This window comes from Scomber japonicus, chromosome 11 (genome assembly GCF_027409825.1).
Source record: "Scomber japonicus isolate fScoJap1 chromosome 11, fScoJap1.pri, whole genome shotgun sequence".
NCBI lineage: Eukaryota > Metazoa > Chordata > Actinopteri > Scombriformes > Scombridae > Scomber > Scomber japonicus.
Window position 1 is genome coordinate 10485004 of NC_070588.1, and position 19211 is coordinate 10504214.

Here is a 19211-nt window from a genome sequence, read left to right on the forward strand (position 1 = left end):
AATGGCTGTGGCCGGCTGACACGGTGGTGTTGTTTACACAGCGTGTCTGGATGGGTGGTGCTGTGGACGGGGGGGGGTTAGGGTTTAGGAGTCATCTGTTGCTTGTTATTTGTTCTCTAAAGTATCTCTGCGCTGTCAGTGAAGTGGGAAATTCACATCAGCCGATAGCTTCCCAATACATAGAGTGCAATCATTTTCTCTTCTATATGTTCAATTATAGCTTTCAAGAGTCTTCCCTCAGGCTGGGTACTCATTCAAATTCATGTTTGTCATTTCTCAAAACAATCCTGTGACAAAATGGTGTGTTCTGTTGTCAAAAATGATCACGATACCAATTCTTGCAGTAGCATACGACATAACTGCCAATTGCAAATGCTTCTAAAAGTTTCACACTTGCAAGAAGACAAGAAGATAGCAGTTAAAATAGAGTCAAACCCAGAGAGGGTGAACAGTTTTTCCAGGCAGCAAGTCAAAAGGAGCTTTACATGTATCTCGAGGGGCAGTGGAAACACCCCTGCAACCTGTTCTGAGCTGCTGGTTTTATACTGCTGAAGTGTCTAATGAGGATCAAAGACGGGAAGAGGAAGATTCGTAAGACCCCCCGTTACCTTAATTAAAGCCCAACCCTGATCCCCTTTAGCACTGGCTGGTCACTCTGGTAGTAATGCCCGTCAGTCAGCTGAGGCTCAGCCATGCAAAAAGAATAAATAAATAAATAAAGCAGCAACCTTTTCTGGTTTTGAAGACATTACAGAGAATTGGGAGTCATTTTTATTTAAAATATCAACTGGACACTAGATTGGTCAGAGTGTTTTTTCAAATAATGATTTCTAAGTGCTTTAGATTTGGCATAACAATGTGGTGAGGAACTAAATTAAGGCTAAAACTAATTACTTCATTTCAGTACACCATGCTTCCCCCTTAACGAGAGTTTGATGAGAAGATCAACATCAGTTTCCTCTCTGTGTGTTTAATGCTGAGGTATCTTTGCGGCATGTTTAACATAAGCTTACTGTGAAAACAGCGGAAACACCTATGGATGGAAAGTATTTCCCCTTTTGATGTAGGCTTGCTGTTTCCCCCTGGTAGTTTTTATAGTAAATAGCATAACATGTATCAAATGGTTACGTGCACTGAATTGGGAAGTGGATTTCTAAAAATAATGGTGTGTGTTTTATGGATTGATGCCTGTGTTTGGCATACTTACACAGTTATGAGGTTAGTATTAAATTAAGTCAGTTAAAGAGTCACGTAGGAAGCACCAATGCTGAAAGGCCAGGTAGCATGAGCTGAGATAACATTTGAGTTTTTTGCTTGCACATCAGTTCAACATGAGATGACATGGAGAATAACTGTGCTTATGTATTTGACTGGACTAAGGGTTTAACATTACTTTGGGCAGATCAATGCAAAGCCACAAAGCTTGGTCCAGATGGCCTGACTGCAGGATTAAGATCAATTTATGTAGCATGTTGAAACAATCTGCCTTTGACTGGCATTTTAGGACTTCTACAAGAGCCCGTCCTATTTAACAGGGTTTAATCTTCTTTACTTAAAGACTAATGGCGAGGTGATGTTTAATGTGTTTAGAGGATATACATTTCAGTGAATCGATAACTGAAAAAGTATTTTTGCCAATGCAGCCTAGTCATGTTATCACTAGAGATGCAGAAACTGAGACGGCTCTGAGAGGAGCTTGCACAGACGAGGATGTTGGATATCTTAGCTGGTCTGATTTACCATGACTCCTTCAATCTGGCTCTGTGGTTTCACAGACAAATCAGTTGAAATGGCTCAGACATCTAAACCAGAGACGTAATTGAGTCATGCTCCGAACACAAAAAAACATTTTCCTGAATCAGCATGTATTTTAGGACTTTAACTATCCTAGACATATACACCAAGCACTATTATCATTTATATGTCAAGCGCTTTGAATTAGTAGCTTCATACGATCATACCAGTGATTCATTTTTTTTTTTTTTGTGCATGTTTTAGCTCGTACAGATCTTTCATACTTTACATAACTGTCTTTTTTAAAAAGGCAGCCACTAGTTTATGCTCATGACAGTATGGTATGAAAATGATCTTGCAGTGCCTTTGACAAATGGCCAGCTATTTAGCCTTTAGCCTTGGGTAACTTCAAATTGTCTTGTGGTAATCAGAGCAAGAGCCATTCATAAAAATACTTGTCCACTGCATAACAGCAAACTTTTTTTTAAATGCCTCAGTATTTACCAACTTCATATGAAAGTAGCAATATTGATGTTTGTGTTCAAGTCTAAGTTTAATTATGAGGCTTAGAAATCCTCCGAGTCCAAATTCATAATCCTTGCAGGAGGTTTGCAATACAGGACTCAACTATTTAAAATGATGCTGTTCTTATAATTATTATTCCAGGGTATGCAATGGAAAATATATTAAAGAAAAGACTTGACAGCTGATTCACTTCTGTCCACCATATTGCTGTAAGATATTCATCAGTGAGCATGTCTGTTCTGTGAGTTGTGTTTAATAGAGAACAGCTTCAAGCTAACAGAAGCGCATAGCGAAGACTGAATTTCTGTTTTAAAAGGGGAATCTGTTGTCGACCTTTAAAGTCCTCATAACTCAACAGGTAAACTAGGACAACCTCCTAAATACTGCACTAAAGAGAAGACTGTGAGGAAAAGTCCTTGTACACACTTGTAGTCCCAGGCACTATACAAAAGAAAGAGAGTAAAGACGGACAGGGGTAAACAAAACAAAAAGAAGAGAAAAAAGGGACGAAACAGTGTGAAACTGTGTCATGTCACTTCTGTATAGCTGGCTGTAAAGTAGAGCCAAGATGCTTGCTTTTGTCTGCAGGGAGTATGTCTGTTCTGGGACAAGGGCACTCTCGCTCTTTCAGTTGGTCTCTCTGAGGGTTTTAGCTGCAGCCTAGAGACACAGCAGGCTAATTGACGAGTGTTGGGCTTTGTTTTATCTTGGCAGCCTCACAGTAACACTGACTTAATGTTGCCAATGGACAGATGGCGTGCCACGGCTCTGAATGGCCAGCAGAAGCACCAGATTGACTCCCTACGCAAGAGCCAGGGTCCCTCTGATCTCAATCCCGCCCCCCACCCCTCCCCATTAGTCACTGGCTCCAAATTGATAATCCTTACAGAGGTTTTGCAACACACTGTATCTTCAACAGACAGATGACAGCTCCTGCTCAACACATTCAGACTCACAAAGCCTTGAAACAAATTATTTGAAGTGTCTTTTTTACTTGTTCATCGATAGACCGACAAAACAGGAAGTGCTCGAGCCTCAAGCTACGAATAAAAAACTTAGTTGTTTTTTGGAGAAGAACAGAGTGATGGACTCACATGTGTGGACTAAGTTCATAGAAGTTCCTGTTGCGATACTCCTCCACTTTATCTGGCGTGTAGATGGGCAGGGACCTGTAGGGGTTCATGGAGATCACCACACTGCCAATGTATGTCTGGAGGGTGAAGAAAAAGACATTAGCAGTTAGTTTGACGCCAAAAAGCCATTTGTCAGCTTCACAACAACACCGGTTTCAACAGCTTTTCCTCCCCTCTATCTACTGGAGTGCTAATTGTTAAGTAGTGATGGGAGGAATTCTGCCTATGTCAGCTTTTTCCTGCTGGGTATTCCTAATATACTGTTGAGACATGCAATGCCTGAAGTGAGGAGGACAGGAGACATGTAAAAAAAAATGTTTGGGTTGGGCAGTAAACACAGATTGTGACAAGGTCAAAGTGCAAAAGGGTTTTAAGTGAATGCACATGTGCAAGTATTCATGTTAAGGCCCACATATTGGTATTTGTTGCAGACAAAAAACAAAAGAATCACCCTAAAAAATACTTTAAAATGATTGAAATGAACAGTGGTCCGTTACACAGTTATTAAAATGCAAGAGATAAAACATGTGAGCAGTGGATTTCTCATCAAAAATCTGTTAAAGCATGTTCTCACCTTTATATAACATTCACATTGGCATTGCTCAACAGATAGCACTTGTCAGATATTTTTGAAACCAAACATAACCAGCCATCATCATCATCATCCTCCTCCTCCTCCTCCTCCTCCTACGCTCAAAACAGAGCCTGGATAGCACTTTTCAAAACATCAACCTGAAACATTTTTCTTTGCTCTCCACGGTAATGGCTGTTGCATAACCCACTCTGACAAGAGTGGAGCACGGCCTTCCCCGTGGCAACCGCAGCCACAACTTCCCACAGCCTCTCGTTCAATAGCCCACTGGAGGCTGGATGAGCCTTTTTGAAGTGCAGAGGACGGGTACAAAAGGGAAAGAGTGTGTGCATTCAACTAGAGTCACGTGTTAATGAGAGTTTCTCCTGACCAAAAGCAAGAAAGCATAAAAAAACATTTAAAATTAATGTATGGAAATATATGTGCAAGACAGTATGGGGATGACTGTAAGTTTTAAAAATAATGTGAATATGTGGACTTAGTATGAAAAGGCCATTAGCGTCAAGGCTATTGGTTAATTAAAAATTGGGTGGAAACTTGAGTAATTATGTACAAAACATATGTTGGTATCTTAATCTCTTCATCTGTCATGCCACTGAAGAAAAAAGACTTTGATGCTGACTGTGAAACTTCAGAACATCTGTTGGTTACACCATTAGGAGAAATCTTGTAAGTTAAAGTGAGGCATACTGCTTTAGTTTTGGTTTAAAAGGAAAAGAAGAACTGGTGGTTGAAACGGAGAGAGAGCTTCATGAGTTAAATAAACTTGGAGAAACACTAAAATTTTCCATCGACTCTTCTCGATCAAAAACGACAGAAAGCTTCAGACGGAAGATGTGGGTCAACGGTTAAGAGGGTAATTTTCGTTCTCTTTGATTTTTCCACAGTGTTATTGGATACATGATGCACTGTCCCACTGGAAAACAAAGCCATGTTTCTTCTGCTGCGAGCTGTCATATGATAGTTTGGGGTGGGGGGTTGGGGCCATTTGTAAAGAATGATGGCACATGAGGGAAAAATACATTCACATGCAAGGATTGTACACCACAGATTTATTGGATAAGTGTAGGTTTCAGAGCTTTTCCTGGTCATCACTCTTGAGGTGCAGTTTATGCCACCGAAATGCCTCCATTATAGACTTAGTACCATGTTATTTACCTTTCCATGAGAATGCTATTTTTCATTTTCACTTCATTTGCAGTCAGTACTGAATCAAAAGGTAACAGCAGACATGTAAAAACTAAGAAGGACCAGTGTAATGAAATCATAAGCAGATCATCTTTTCTTTTTTTTTTTCTTAAATAATCTTAAAAAGCAACTGCGCATGTTTAACTTCTGCCAAAACATTTAGGTCAGCACCGCAGGAAATAAAAAGCTCTGAGCTTATAGTTTAGGACAGAAAATTGAGGGCATCAGAAATGTGAAAACACCATTCCCTTTCCTCAGCAGGATGTGGGCTGCATCTCGAGAAAATATCCAGCGCGCTGCTATGGCAATCGTCTCTATGCGAGGTGACATCATCCCTTGGGCCTGGAGCCCTGTGAGCCAGCAGCAACCGAGGCAGGGCTGTAATCATTGTGGCTGATGTCAAGAGCAGCAAACCTGCAGAGCTGAAGAATCCTGGAGTGTCGGAGCATAAAGGCCCATAACCAATCGTCTGATGCTGGGATGATAGTTCAGCAACTCCCTTCCTCTAGCAATGAATAGGCAGCCAGCGTGCCGGTCCCTCCTTGTCCTCAAGCAGAGGATTTCATGCCTCATTAAAATATATCATCTACATTCCACTGTGATGTGATTTATTGATTGGCTGGTTACTGCGGTCTCTGAATCTGTGCCACTTTTGTTGCCAGGACTAAAATGAGCAAGTGAATGGTGGAACAATAGAGTTATGAGAAGCATGTTTCCTAAGGGAAGACTTCTATATTTTCCTTATAATGGATGAGCAGAAGGGTCCAGAACAACACTTCTTCTACATGGATGAAGTTCAGTTATAACAAGACAATTATTATTTGAACGTTAATTGGTGGACACTTACGTAGATCTCACTGTGGTCAAAGCGTTTCCTCAGGTTCTCGAGGAATGACTCTTCAGACAGGGGCTCTAGGAGGACCATGTCCCCTACCCCGATCATGTTGTCTAGAAGTGACGTCTTCACCTCCATTTTGGCTGCCGGTGTCCCCCCCTGCAGAGAATAACAGAAGGAGGAAAAGACACATGAACCACGCTGTGCATTGGGTTAAGAAAGGTAGCACTTAATTACACCTAAGAGGCCATTATTGTGTTTGCTGACCATTATTTGTGAGGTCTCCGGCAAAGTTTTAAGAGACAGTCTCTGATCGGTAAATAAACAGTCCTAAACTTAGCTAATGCAAATAAACTCTGGAGCGGACATGTTTGTACAGCAGTGGTTAGACTCCAGGGGAGGAGCGGGGATTTCTGATTGGCTCTTCAGTCTTGTTCTCCTCCGGCATGTGAGAATGTCCCATAGGTAATTACATAAGAGGAGAAGTTTGACCCTGGCCTCAGCTGGAATCTGCTCCCATATTCTGGCTGTTTTGTACATCAAAGAAATAACCCCAAATTCATTGCTTTTTCTTTTTTTTCCCTTTTTTTTTTTTACCCCTCACACATCTTGCTTGTTGCAGCAATATAATATTTGGGGCCGGTAAAGGATCTGGGCTGGAGTGCACCTAGACAAAAACACTGCTGGGGGTGGCAGTTTTCAGTCCAGTGTTGCGTCCCACCGCCTTTGGGACAGTAATCCCAATGCTATAGGGCTGAAGATAAAAGAGGGGCCTAGGATACATTCAGGGCCTGGACACAGGGCTTTGCTGTACCAAAAAACCCAATGTCTGCTGTTGTGACAGACTGTCCCACACCGGGCCAATAGATGAGGCCATGTAGTCAACCATTGTTCACTGGTCACATAGTACAGATGTCTCTTTTTGCATAACCAGAAACAGCCACTGTCTGACACTGAATGAAAAATATGGCAAGGCTACACATTTATGATGGACTCTGATGTTTTAGACATGTGTTCGACCAGTAAAGCAGCGGTGCAAGTGGAAATTAGAGAAAGCCCTAAAATTGGCCAACATCTGACACTTCTCAAACTTTTTCTGCATATTAATCTAACAACTGGATCGAAAGGTTTTATGTGATCCAAAACAAAAAAAAAACGCAGACACCCCCGCATCTGGGCGACGTAAAGCTCTTACATTTCAGTAGAAAACCCTAACTTTGTTTCACAAGGCATAACTCTCAATCAGCTGTCAGATGTACTTTAAGCAGTAACTTAGGAACAGCATGAGTTCCTGGAAACGGAAAATTGATTCCCTGGGTAGACTTCCACTTCACTTTTCCCCTGGCTTCTGTTCCCCCTGCAGGGCACAATGTTATTGGGCCCATAAAGAAGTTGCCAGGCACTTAGTAGAAGGCAAAGAATCAAGCTCTAAAAAACTGCTCACTCTCACACTGAGCACGAACACAAAACTTTTTAAAAAGATGGGGCCAAGACAGATGGGGAAGAATGTAGCAGAAAGATTGTTGTTATTTTGCAATTAAGACATTTTGAATGGGCTAGCTAGGATGCTGTAAAGATGCCAACAGCTTTATGTGGACTCACACATGATATTTGCTTGTTGTCAACATGCAGGCCAGCGAAGTATATTACTTTGTGTCTGCAGACTACTGAATTGTGCCAGTACTGGGTATGATGGCACTGTGCCAATACATTCCTAGTGAAGGCCCATGTCTACCAGCTGCTCTGGTTGTCTGCAAACGCACTTTTAAAATCAAGTTATTTCCTCTCGACATAGTTGCTGATTCTCTGCAGAGATGAAACGGCGCTCACCTGCTCTGTGATCTCACACCATATGTTATCTTTCTACGGGATTTCATAATGCTGCTGCTTTGCTACGGCATTCCTGGGTTATTTGTTTGCTCTTGACAGAACTGAGCATCGCATTAGTTAGCGTTGTGCTGCTTTGATTCTTCCGTTCCCCTTTTCCTCAATTTCATTTCGGGCTGGTTTGTGAATTCTCCTCACGCCGCCAATATGGAATTTCTCATAGGGCTACTAAGTTGTTTGTTTACATTCATGGTCCTGAGAGCTCCCTTATGAATCGCTGGAATTCACCCACATATTCCATGAATGCAATTAAAAACAAATTCCTTCAGTAATCATTTTAGTCTTACATTCATACTGTCCATGTAAATACATTTAAATTAAAGACAATGACCCCATTGAATACTGGCCAACCCGAGCATCAGATTATACTTGTATTAGCCTGCCACAATCAATATCAGTAAAACCAATTACTACAAAGTCGTTAACTACCCAGCTTCTGCAAACCCATTGCCTGACAGTTAGTGCGTGGACTGAAAATGCTGAGTCTAGTCTTTGGTATGAACAAACAAGAGTGTAAAGGACTCTGCCTCCTCCTCCTCCTCCTCCTCAGTGAAAACAGATGCTGAAGCCTTCCACTGACCTGGGGGACGACACCATGTGTCCATGTCGCCTGAGTGCCTACGCCATTCTCACCAACAACATATTGCATCTGTCTGGAGCCTGGCTGCCCGATGCCCTCAGCTCCTCTGCTGATAACCCACTACCCCAGATTTGGAAGGGGCTTCCAGGCAGCCAGTGACACAATCCCATTAATAAGAGTTGCTGCCTGCTGCTAAATGTTGTACTGAATCCGAAGAGAGAGAATGAGAGAAAACCTGACAGCCTTGATTAAACTCTGGGGATTATCCTCACTGCTGAGTGGTAGAGAGATGAGGAATAGAAACAGTCTGTAATGGCAAATTTAACAAACTGTTTGTTTGTGGTTTGCTTCAAAGTACTTATGAAAGGCAAAAAGAAAAAACTGTTTGTTTTTTGTCCTTCCAAAAAAAAAAAACAACAAAAACACACCATAACAAACCAGCTGTCAGCCATGTATGATAGAATAGATTCATTTTATCAGTCTAAATCAAAATGAACCCAGAGTGACCCTTTAGCGAATTACACTTAGAAACTGGATTAGAAGTGTCCTGCTTTATCAATCTCTCTGATGTGTTTTGCATCAGAGAGATTGATGAAATCTCTCTGATGCATGTTGAGGCAGTAAGCACACACACGGTTTGGCTTACTATTAATCTCAAATCTAAATCTGATGATTCAGTGATGGAGCAAAACTTATGCTCCTCTTGTCTGGATGCATGTTACCTTCACTTAGCACACTCCAAAACCTCAGCTGCACAGTGACATGTTGACTTCATGTACCAACAGCATGGCAAACATCAGTGTGTGTTCAAAACATCTCAGCTGTATCTAAATATAAACTTATTTGTAGCTTACTTACAACACTTATTAGACGATAATTGAATTGCATGGCCAAATGCACAGATGTTTAATGTGATTTTTTCCATTTATAAAACTACTTTCTGCTAGTGCATCCTGATGCAACTATCTGTCATCTTCCATAAGCCATATCATCAATATAAATTCAACTTAATGCCTGACAGTAGCACTCCATTAAACAGACACCCGTCAGTTCTTAGTGTCACGCAATAAGTGGCATGCCAGTAAGATCAAGCCTGCAGAGCCTGAATGTCAGGAGAAGGGCAAAAAACTGAGTCACTGTTTTTGATCTCACGTACAAAATACTGCACGTCACAGAATTAACTATTAAATTGGAGTTTCATCATACGGCAGATTAAAGCACGGTATTTTAGAAGAGCTAAGTTGCTCAACGGGAGAAGATGAAAATACAAGCGAGGAGATTTCATCGCTGAAAGTCTGATAGTGATGGGTGGGCTGGGAATGATATTATGAGACACGCTTCGCTTCCTGCCTCTGACATTGACCCAGATTTCCCAGCCAGATCAAGCTATGGGGGGTGGGTGGGGTGGGTGGGGGATCATGAAAAAAAAAAAACACCATTAAATGTACATATATTATTTACAAACCCTAGACTGAAGCCACGTGTTCTTTTCTGCCCTTAAGCAAGGAGAGAAGTCACTTACCCAAAAAGGTCAACAGCCTTGTGGGCACTCACATGAAAAACACACAACAAATAGTAAAAAATACAGGGAGTTGAGCCTGTACACAAGGTGCATATACTTCATTTATTTTTTGCAGAGAAAGTTTAAGACCATATAAAGTTACAAATGTAATAATATATTAGTTGAAAGTTGAAAATTATTGAATATTTTCATCACGATCAATAATCCAAGCTCAGATCCTACAGTAACATGTGATCTGTGAGGAAGTTAATGGATATTGTGTGAGCTACACCGAGAGATGATTGGCATTGTTTCCACCTTGGGAGCGGTTGTTTGAGAACACGTTGGCGTCTATGTGCAAACAAAACGATAATAAAATATATTACGCTGTGTAATAGTCTGTAAATCCCCCCCCCCAGATCAAGCTGGCCTTGTCACGGGGCAGAAGAGTCACAATATCACAGCCTGCTGGCAATGATGGAGATTAAAAACCCTCCCTAATGGAGCATCAGCAGCAGGGGTGTGGGTCTGTGCCAAAGAGCAGACCGGGACAGAGAGGACAGAGGTTTTTAGAGGAGCAGAGAGCAAGCTGCTGCTGCCTGGGAAAGTGACCATGAACCCAGAGTCTCACCCCCCCACTCCAGGTGCTGATCTGTGCGAGTGTGTGCGAGGACAGGCTGGCACACAAATTAACTGGAGGGTTATTCTACTTGTGGGCACACGAAAAGCCGAACAAAAAAAAAAGAGGATATCTCGCACTTAATTACTTCAATTAAATGATTTCCATCTAATATGAAAAGCTCCAACATTTAGATAACGGAGACCTTCTCAGTAACAGGGGGGGTAGCAGTGTGAGTATTAAATCCCTCACAGCCATCCGGCCTGGTTAAATATAAACCTGCAACCCAAACAAACACTAGACTTTATTTACAATTGAGCTCAAACTGCAGGGAGACGTTAAGACGAGAACATTTGCAAAACATAAGCCTACTGTTGACATCCAGATGACAAAGTTTCAAAACCATACTATCATAAATTCAATAGGCAGATAAACTATGATTGAAAACAGGACCGGATGACTGATCGGAACGGATGTATTCAGGGTTTTTTTTTTTTTTTTTTTTAAAGGCCCTGAAAACATTTGTTATTCTTTCTGACTATGAGTAATGAGGTACTAATACAGGGCATGATCACAAAGTAAACAGTTTTGGTTATGTCACATGCAAAAAAAAAAAAAAAATCGCTGTACTTTTTGTGACTGTGCTCTTCTCGCTGATTTGTTGGAAACTGGTGATGTCATCCATGTCCACGGCTCCACGCACCAATTAGATTTAAGCATCGTCTGAGTCAAAGTGTGGTGACAGGACAGCAGGACCATTTTGACAGAATGTTGTTGTGTCATAGAAAAGCATGATGCCCCTGATGCATTTTAAGTGTCACATGACCATGACAGAGGTGAGCCAGGGTGCACAGAAACAGACTGTGACATGTCAGAAACGTACGATGATGCAGGCCTGTTGTGGACTTGTTTGTTCATGTTTTTGACTAATATTCATCTTTTTTAAAAACACACTCTGATGGCTGCCTATTTAGTTATGAATAATGAATAAATAATGTCAGAAATCATTTCCTTCTGCATTACAAGACTGAGTTTTAGTCTTGTGTGCATTTTTTTATTCCACAAATGAAGCATACCCTACTTCCTCTATATAGGTAATGAGGCTTGAGTCCTTTAGTGTATACTTATTCCCCTCAGCAGTAAACACACAATAAGAGTGACTTACATTACACAACCTATGAGCCTCTACTGCTGCTGATTTCAACTTGCATCATGAAACAGGTGGCAATTAACTTCATACTCTGCACCCTTTTTTTTTCTCACGTTGGCAGCTCTAAAGAGAAATGTGAGGTAACAGTTTGAGTCCTGTTAAGAGCCATTAGCTACGAAACAGAAAGCATGCTCGTATTTATCCACACAGCCAACGAGAGTAATGCTATAAAAATGATAAGACAGGTAAAAGATCCAACACTGGCAGGTTCCTCTGGGCAGAGCGCACACACACACACACACACACTCACTCACTACTGTGGTGATGACACTTGCATGCTGATTTTTTTTAATCGATTTAGGCTGGCAAGGTAGAGATTTACAGAAACCCCTGCCTATGAGGCTGAGGGCTGATTCATGGTAAGCTGCTTGACAGAAATTGATGAGTCACACGTCGTTTTCAAGATATGCTTCAGCAAAGTGGCTAAATTAATTAAGCGAGGATGTTTCAAGCTATCTAAAGTTACAGACCAAAATATCAATAAAAGGAGTTTTAGTGAAAAATACAATCCCTATGGCGACATTGTGCAACAAAATATGACGGTGCCCGGCATTTAAAACTCTCCAGTTGCACCACATGAAAGCAAAGTGTCACTTTCTTCTGTTGAATATATCCAATTTCTGTCAAGTCCCCTACCATAAAGGCACTCAACGCTCCTTTTCTTGATCCTCGGGGTTCACAATGTTGCACTATACCGCTATAACAACAGCTCTAAAAAGACTCAACCACATGTCGGCTATTAAATAAATGCACACAGGAGAGCCCTGCAAGGTTACAAATTCTCACTGTAGTGCATAAATACACACAAATGTTCCCCGCAGACTCTGCTCTGTCTTAGCAGGATCTGCACCGTCTGCATAACAGGCAGTCAAACACTTGGCTTGGCTTGGTTTCATAAGAGTGAATGGAGAAAGCAGCTGTTCTGGACTCCACAAAGCAACAAAGGAGCTGAATCAAAATGTACAGTATTATTATTTTGGCTCCACTGGAAGACAAAGGGATGTAGAGATAAAGCAAATCGAGTCAAACAGGTGGAATCAAACAGCAGCACAGGTGACAGTTGTTTGTTAGGATAGTTGAGTTGAAGAGCACGGGGAGATTTTGAATCCTCTCAGTCTCAAATTAATACAATACAACATGAAAATGTAACAACTGAGACCTATGATGCTGATGAGGCATAGAACTGGAAATGCAACTAATCCACAGGCCTTTTCATGCAGCCTAGGTTTAGGAAATCCTCTTTTAAAGCAAAGCTGCTGAAGGTTTTTCATTGTCCAGTCTGTGGAGCAGCACATGTGCCCCTGTCTATCTCTGTGATGCAGGGCTAACACAAGACGCACGCCTCAATACGCTAAGCTGCACGGGCAGACAAGTGCAAACACTATTCATCACCATGGCCCTGGCTGTGGGACTTTGGTCCTTTACACACACACACACATACACCCACACACCGTGTTACATCAAAGCATGTCACCCGATGGTGTTCACCAAGATGCTTTTGGCACATTAGAAAAAGCAGCTGCAAGTTAACAAGCTCACGCAGAGGGGAGCTACTACAATGGCAATTTCTCAAACAGACTCACACACTGCCCTCTTCCAAATCTGAGCTAAACGGTTGTTATATTTTCCAGGAGTCTTTCTACAGCACTCAAAGTTTACCCCCCCCACACACACACACACACACACACACTACCTTTCACAGTCATCTTACATCACTGTTTGTTTGATCAGAGCAGGTAATAAAGTTCCCATCTGGTTTCCCCCTCTGACTGGGACTCTAGGGCCAACAGAGGCGGGGACATATTTGTGGAAAACCACAAAGAGAAAGACATCATTTATAAAAGACGGTCTTATCTGATCCTCTTGGGATTTTGAGTTCACAAATGGAATTAGGAGTTGAAAAAGTGGAGCATTCACAACAGACTTGAGCATAAAAAATAGTGTTGCATTAAAGCCAGTCATGTGACATTTAAAGCATAACAAGGATTTTGACTAAATTTATGCTGTGAATCAGTTTTGAATTAAGCCAGAACCAGTCATTCAGAAGCATGGTTATTTTTATACTGTATGGAAATGATCATGGTTTTGGTTATTGACTACTTAATGCAAAAAAAAGAAGAAGAAAAAAAAATCTGAGTCAAAGTCAAGGACAATTTTATGTTTAGACTAAGTACAATCAGCAGTTTCTGCAGGCCTTGGAGTCACAGGTTTGAATAATTATCAGAGTTTCTGTTCCCACTTAGAGAATGCAACCTCGCTTGTTTTATTTAAGTATGCTGCACTAACAAAAACATTGCATGAATTAAAAACACTACTATTTTTAAATGCACATATGGAGAGTTTCAATGGCACATGTAGAGCACCATTTCTCCTATGATGACAATATGTATGTAGTCTACAGGCTATTTTATCTAATGTAGTATAGATTTGTTTCCTAGCAACAATATAGTCTACTACATCTAAACTGACACAAATTAGTCCACGGACCCCCATTTGATAAGATTTTTGTTATCAAGTATGAAACCCATAAACCAAAAAGTTATAAATTCCATCATTGTGTTACTTATAGATGAGATTTGACTGAAATGATTCCCCTTTTTTTGCTAGGGACCCTTTGGAAACCCCCTCAAGGGCCCCTTTGGGGGTCCCTGAACCCTACTTTGAGCACCGCTGCCATAAGGTATTCCTCCTGTTTGATCCTATGGGTTTCAGGCTGGATGCCACAGGGGAAGCCAGCAGAAAGAAAAGCAGCTCGACTCTGACATGAGGAACTTGGGGATGTTTCTCAGAGGAGGTGAACAGTTTTATTCATGCATTCCACGCTGAGCTGTAATTTATTCCAGTCGGAGACATTAAGATGTCTTAAAACCCAGAGTGCACTGAGTAAACCCCACCTTCACATGGTTTATCCACTTTTTTAAGCTGACAGTGATCTTTTTCTGTATATACCATATCCATGTTTATCCATAGATCATAGTGTCAGAATATGCTTTTAGTCAGCAAAAACGTGTGGAAATAGTGGTGGTTGTAATACTTTGAACTACTTCAATGTAAAAACCAGAGTTCACTGTTATTCATTTATCCCAGCATATCTGATTTAAGCTGCACATTTACACATTGTTCAGCTGGGCTTTTTTTTACGAAGCTGGCTGTCTTTCTTTATTTCTTTCTGCTGCTGTGCTCCGAGTAGCTGAGTTAACCCAAAACTTTTCCAATCCTAAACTCCTGAATGAGTTTGTTTCAGAGCCCTGACACATCTGCCTCTGCCCTCTGCCTTTGGGTCTGCAGTGGTTTGACTCTTGAAAACACAAAGATGGTGCTCGATCCCGCAGATGTAGGCAATTAGTGACCGTACTTATGATTCACAACGCTGAATAAGCTTTTGGATGATCTCACATATAAAATAGATCAACTTAAGCTCCGACATAGTCACTGTTTTACCCTGCAGCCGCTATAATTCCTCCACGAAGGAAAAAAAAAGATAAACAAAAAATCCCAACCCCCTCCCTGCAAGAGGTGAAGATGAATGAATGAGTTTGGGAAGAAGACGGTTTAAAGACAATGTAAAACTAACTTTTTAAGAACAGTTACAACAAGTGACACATAAAACTCAAATTGTAGCAAAAGGCACTCGCGTTTTTAGCTCCTCGCCACGCAGCAAAAACATGTCAAACTTGCCTCTTTATCTCCGCAAGAGTTGCTCCCTCTCTCGTCCTAAATCCACTCCACAGACAAAAGTAGGATCCCAAGAGGTGACTCTCCAAAGTCTGGAGTGGCTCTGAAGCCCTTCTTCTTCTTCTACTTCTTCTTCTTCTTCTTCTTCTTCTTCCCTGCTGGGTTTTTTTTTAATTTGACTCGGAGCCTGTGTGCTGCTGTGCTGGATGTCGGAGCTGAAATGTGGCTCTCATCTGGATCTCAGCACTCTTGAATGGGAGCTCTGGATGGGGCTTGAGAGAGAGAGCACAGACCGCCGGGTAGAAGGGAGCGTCCAGAGCGGCGTCTCTGGGTTAGTTCAGCGTCTGCTAATCACCTCAAGCGTGGGGTGGGGTAGGGTGGGAGGGGGGGTGGGGTTGTGATGTGTTCGAGTGCCGTCGGAAATATTTAGGATGTCTTTTTTTTTTTTTTTTTTGTCCACGTGAATCACTCTTGTACATCCCACAGTGGTTACACTTAGAGGGAAGAAGTTAACCATATCATTCAATAATGTGTCATATATTTTCTAGTGTTGTTTTTCTATGCTTTATGTTTTTTAGTTTCTAGTCTGTTATATGCTAGTGTGTTACTTTTCATTATGATGATTATTATTGTTATCATTATTATTAAAATGAGATTAGATTAGATCATTTAGCTAATTGTCCCGAAGGAAATTTGTCTTGGGCTAAAAGTGCCAGGTGCAGCTGCACATATACAACAATACATAATAAGCACAGAAAAACAAAACATAGACAAAATCACAAAAAGTGCTTCAACGTGCTTCAAAGTGTAGCATATTGCACAGAATAATAGGCTATTGCACAAGATAAGATAAGATAAGATAAAATGAGATAAACTATTCCTTTATTAGTCCCACGATGGGGAAATTTACATTATTGCAGCAGCAAAGTGAACAATAAAAATAGGGAGGGGGGGGGGGGGTTGTATATATTATAAAACTTTTTTACATATTACACAGTTGAACTAAACCAGTAGTATACCTGGGATACTAATATTGCACAGTCATGTGTGACAACTACTCCAGGCTTCAAAACGTCTTCAAAACTGTGATAATGATCATAATCATCATGGTCAGTCATATACAACACCAGTCCAAATTTTGGAAACATTTTCTCATTCAAATGAATAGGATGGTGTGTCCAAACTTTTAACTGGTACTGTATGTATCCGTGCTCCGATTGTGTTTGGAATTTTTGTATTGGTTGGGCATGGGTAGTTGGGAGGGGAAAAGACACAATTATACCTTAAAATGTCATTTGAGCCATCCAGTGATAATAATCCACAATCCTATTCCATGCCAAATGAGCTCCAGGAACCCATTCAGAAAAAAAATATTTAGAGAACATGATGAGTTTGATGGCTACGCATCTGTACAGCTGTTGCTCCTGGCTCTACGAGGCTTCATTGGCATCCAAACACGGCAGATATAATGTATTTGTGCTGCTTGACAGGATTGAGATGGTTATGTTAGCCTTTGTTGTAAGCTAACGTTAGCCGGCAGAGCACAGCTAACTCACAACGCAAATATGTATGATCCTCACCATCAGTCAAGGGATAATTCACTCCTTATCTAGCTATTCACCACTATGCGGTCTTGTTTGTTGTGATTCATCTCAATAACCACGCCCCCTGCCCCTAAACATAAGCGGTTTGTTCTTCTAGTCCAGCAAAGACTTGGTGCCATTCTGGAACAGTTTTTTTTCTGGCCGAGAGCTGGTTCTTTGTCTGTCAAAACATGAAAACCGGCTCCAAATTAAGCACTGGCCCAGAACCAGCGTTAGCGCTGCTTAGGTGGAAAAAGGGTGTGCATGTCTCCATAGCAAAGTAGGACCATAGACTGTATAGAGTAGGACCCGGATAGGACCCACTGGACTCTGACCGTGACGTCACCAAGGCGACGCATAACAAATAAAACTACAATGAATACAATATTTGTGTACATGGCGGTGGATGCTATTAACTTTTTTCCAGCAGTGTAGATGCTTTCTACTACTGTTCGTCTTCTGCTGGGTTTTAAAAATGCCACTTATTTTAGCTCTTTCTGTTGACGCCACATCCCGCTTTGAGTATACCCAATCAGCACAGAGTCAACCTCAAACCCCACCCTGGGGTTTTTTGGGACCGGAGTACCCACCATAGTACCTACCTACCATAGACATATTTAGACGTATGTATGTCTATGGTACCTACCCCGTGGCAGGGACTCGGTTAGGCCCTGTAAAAGTTCCGGGAGGTTGTCCGTCTGTGAAAACAGGGCTAATGTGATCATGTAGTAGAGTTTAATCCTGGAGGGCGAAACTGATTTGAAAGATCTCAGATAGCATTGTTGAAGTAACTCAAAAAAACTCCCAACCCTATAGGGCCATCTGACTGGGATAATGAGTATAAGGAATGCATTGGGGGTAGAATACCAATGGTCAAAAAGTTTATCACAAAGGTCAGATGTTCCACAACCACCCTAAAACAACTGAGAACAGTGTTCATAAAGTGAAAGATGCTCAGCAAGAAGACATCCTCCACAGCTGGGAGCTGGAACTGCAGCAGGAGCGTAAGGTGATCCTTGAGGAGGTTCAGGATGAAAGCGACCAACAAATGAAGAGGTCTGAAGCAACATCTGGGCAGCTGGATTGATTTTAGGGGACATTTTGTTTAGCATATGTAAATAGGCTTGTGTAGAAATGATCAGGTTCCAATTGCAATTCTTGGAAAAAACTAGAGCCTGACCAATATATTGGCTATCACAGATATATCAGTATTGGTGTGTCGATATATATTTTTCTAAAGATATAGGCCTATAGTCTGCATTTTAAGTATATTTGATTTAAGTATATTTAATTTAAGTTTAATACATACATATTCAATTCCAAGTGAAGTTTACTGTTTCAGAGCACTGATGTAATTTGATAAAACTTTCATTTATTCTTCAACTGTATACCTCTAGGCTATTACATATATATGTTTGTTGAACATGTCGTAACCAAATTTGAGGGCAATAAATGTGTGTTTATGTATGTATTATGTATATATGATTAACAGACGATATTTTTTTCCTCCCTTATATCGATATCGGCATCAGACCCAAAAAATCCAGTATGGGTGGGGCCCTATTAAAAACCATCTAATTTTATCTGAGTACAAAATGTTTAGAGCTGAGATTTACGAGTTGAGTTAGAACGCAGCATGAAAGTTTTCCCTTCATCCCAAAGACAGACCCGACAGCACAACACCCCCCTCCTGTGTCTTAAATCTAGATAGCACCGATTTATTGACCGATTATTTGATGATACCAAATCTGGGGTCAGTTTGGGGTTTCAATACTGAAGATTAAAACCACTTTTCTGCGATCCATAAAGTTATTTTATTACAGTTTTTAAGGGGGGAGGGGTTGAAACATTTCTACTAGCCTATTTACCTGACCGTTAATTTAGGGAAATATAAAGTCACGGGGGGGTTAATTTACAAAGATTGCCGTTAGATTACTCCTGCAAACAGCACAGGCCGATAAGTGACCAATCATAATGCACGAAATAAAACATATCGCTGGTAAATTTTCCATTATTATTAAACTCTGGCGCTATTTTGTCAACTTTTAGCCATCTGTGTACTACACCCCCCCGCCAACACAAGTGTAATGACCCAAATAAATTCAGCACTAATGCGCATGCGCTGGTGCTATAATTTCCCCTCCACTGT

At 41.1% G+C, this 19211-nt stretch overlaps 1 protein-coding gene across 3 annotated transcripts in view; it reads right to left on the reverse strand.

The window, feature by feature from the left end:
* Positions 1-15617, reverse strand: part of myo1b (myosin IB) — a 61637-nt gene extending 46020 nt beyond the window's left edge. For all 3 annotated transcript variants that reach the window (XM_053327992.1, XM_053327991.1, XM_053327993.1), the window contains exons 1-3: positions 15483-15617; positions 6020-6166; positions 3354-3469 (exon numbers count right to left, since the gene is read on the reverse strand). In XM_053327992.1, the coding sequence (XP_053183967.1) occupies positions 3354-3469; positions 6020-6145 (242 nt within the window). In that variant the 5' untranslated portion in view covers positions 6146-6166; positions 15483-15617. The remainder of the gene's footprint in view (positions 1-3353; positions 3470-6019; positions 6167-15482) is intronic.
* Between the last annotated feature and the right edge of the window lie 3594 nt (positions 15618-19211).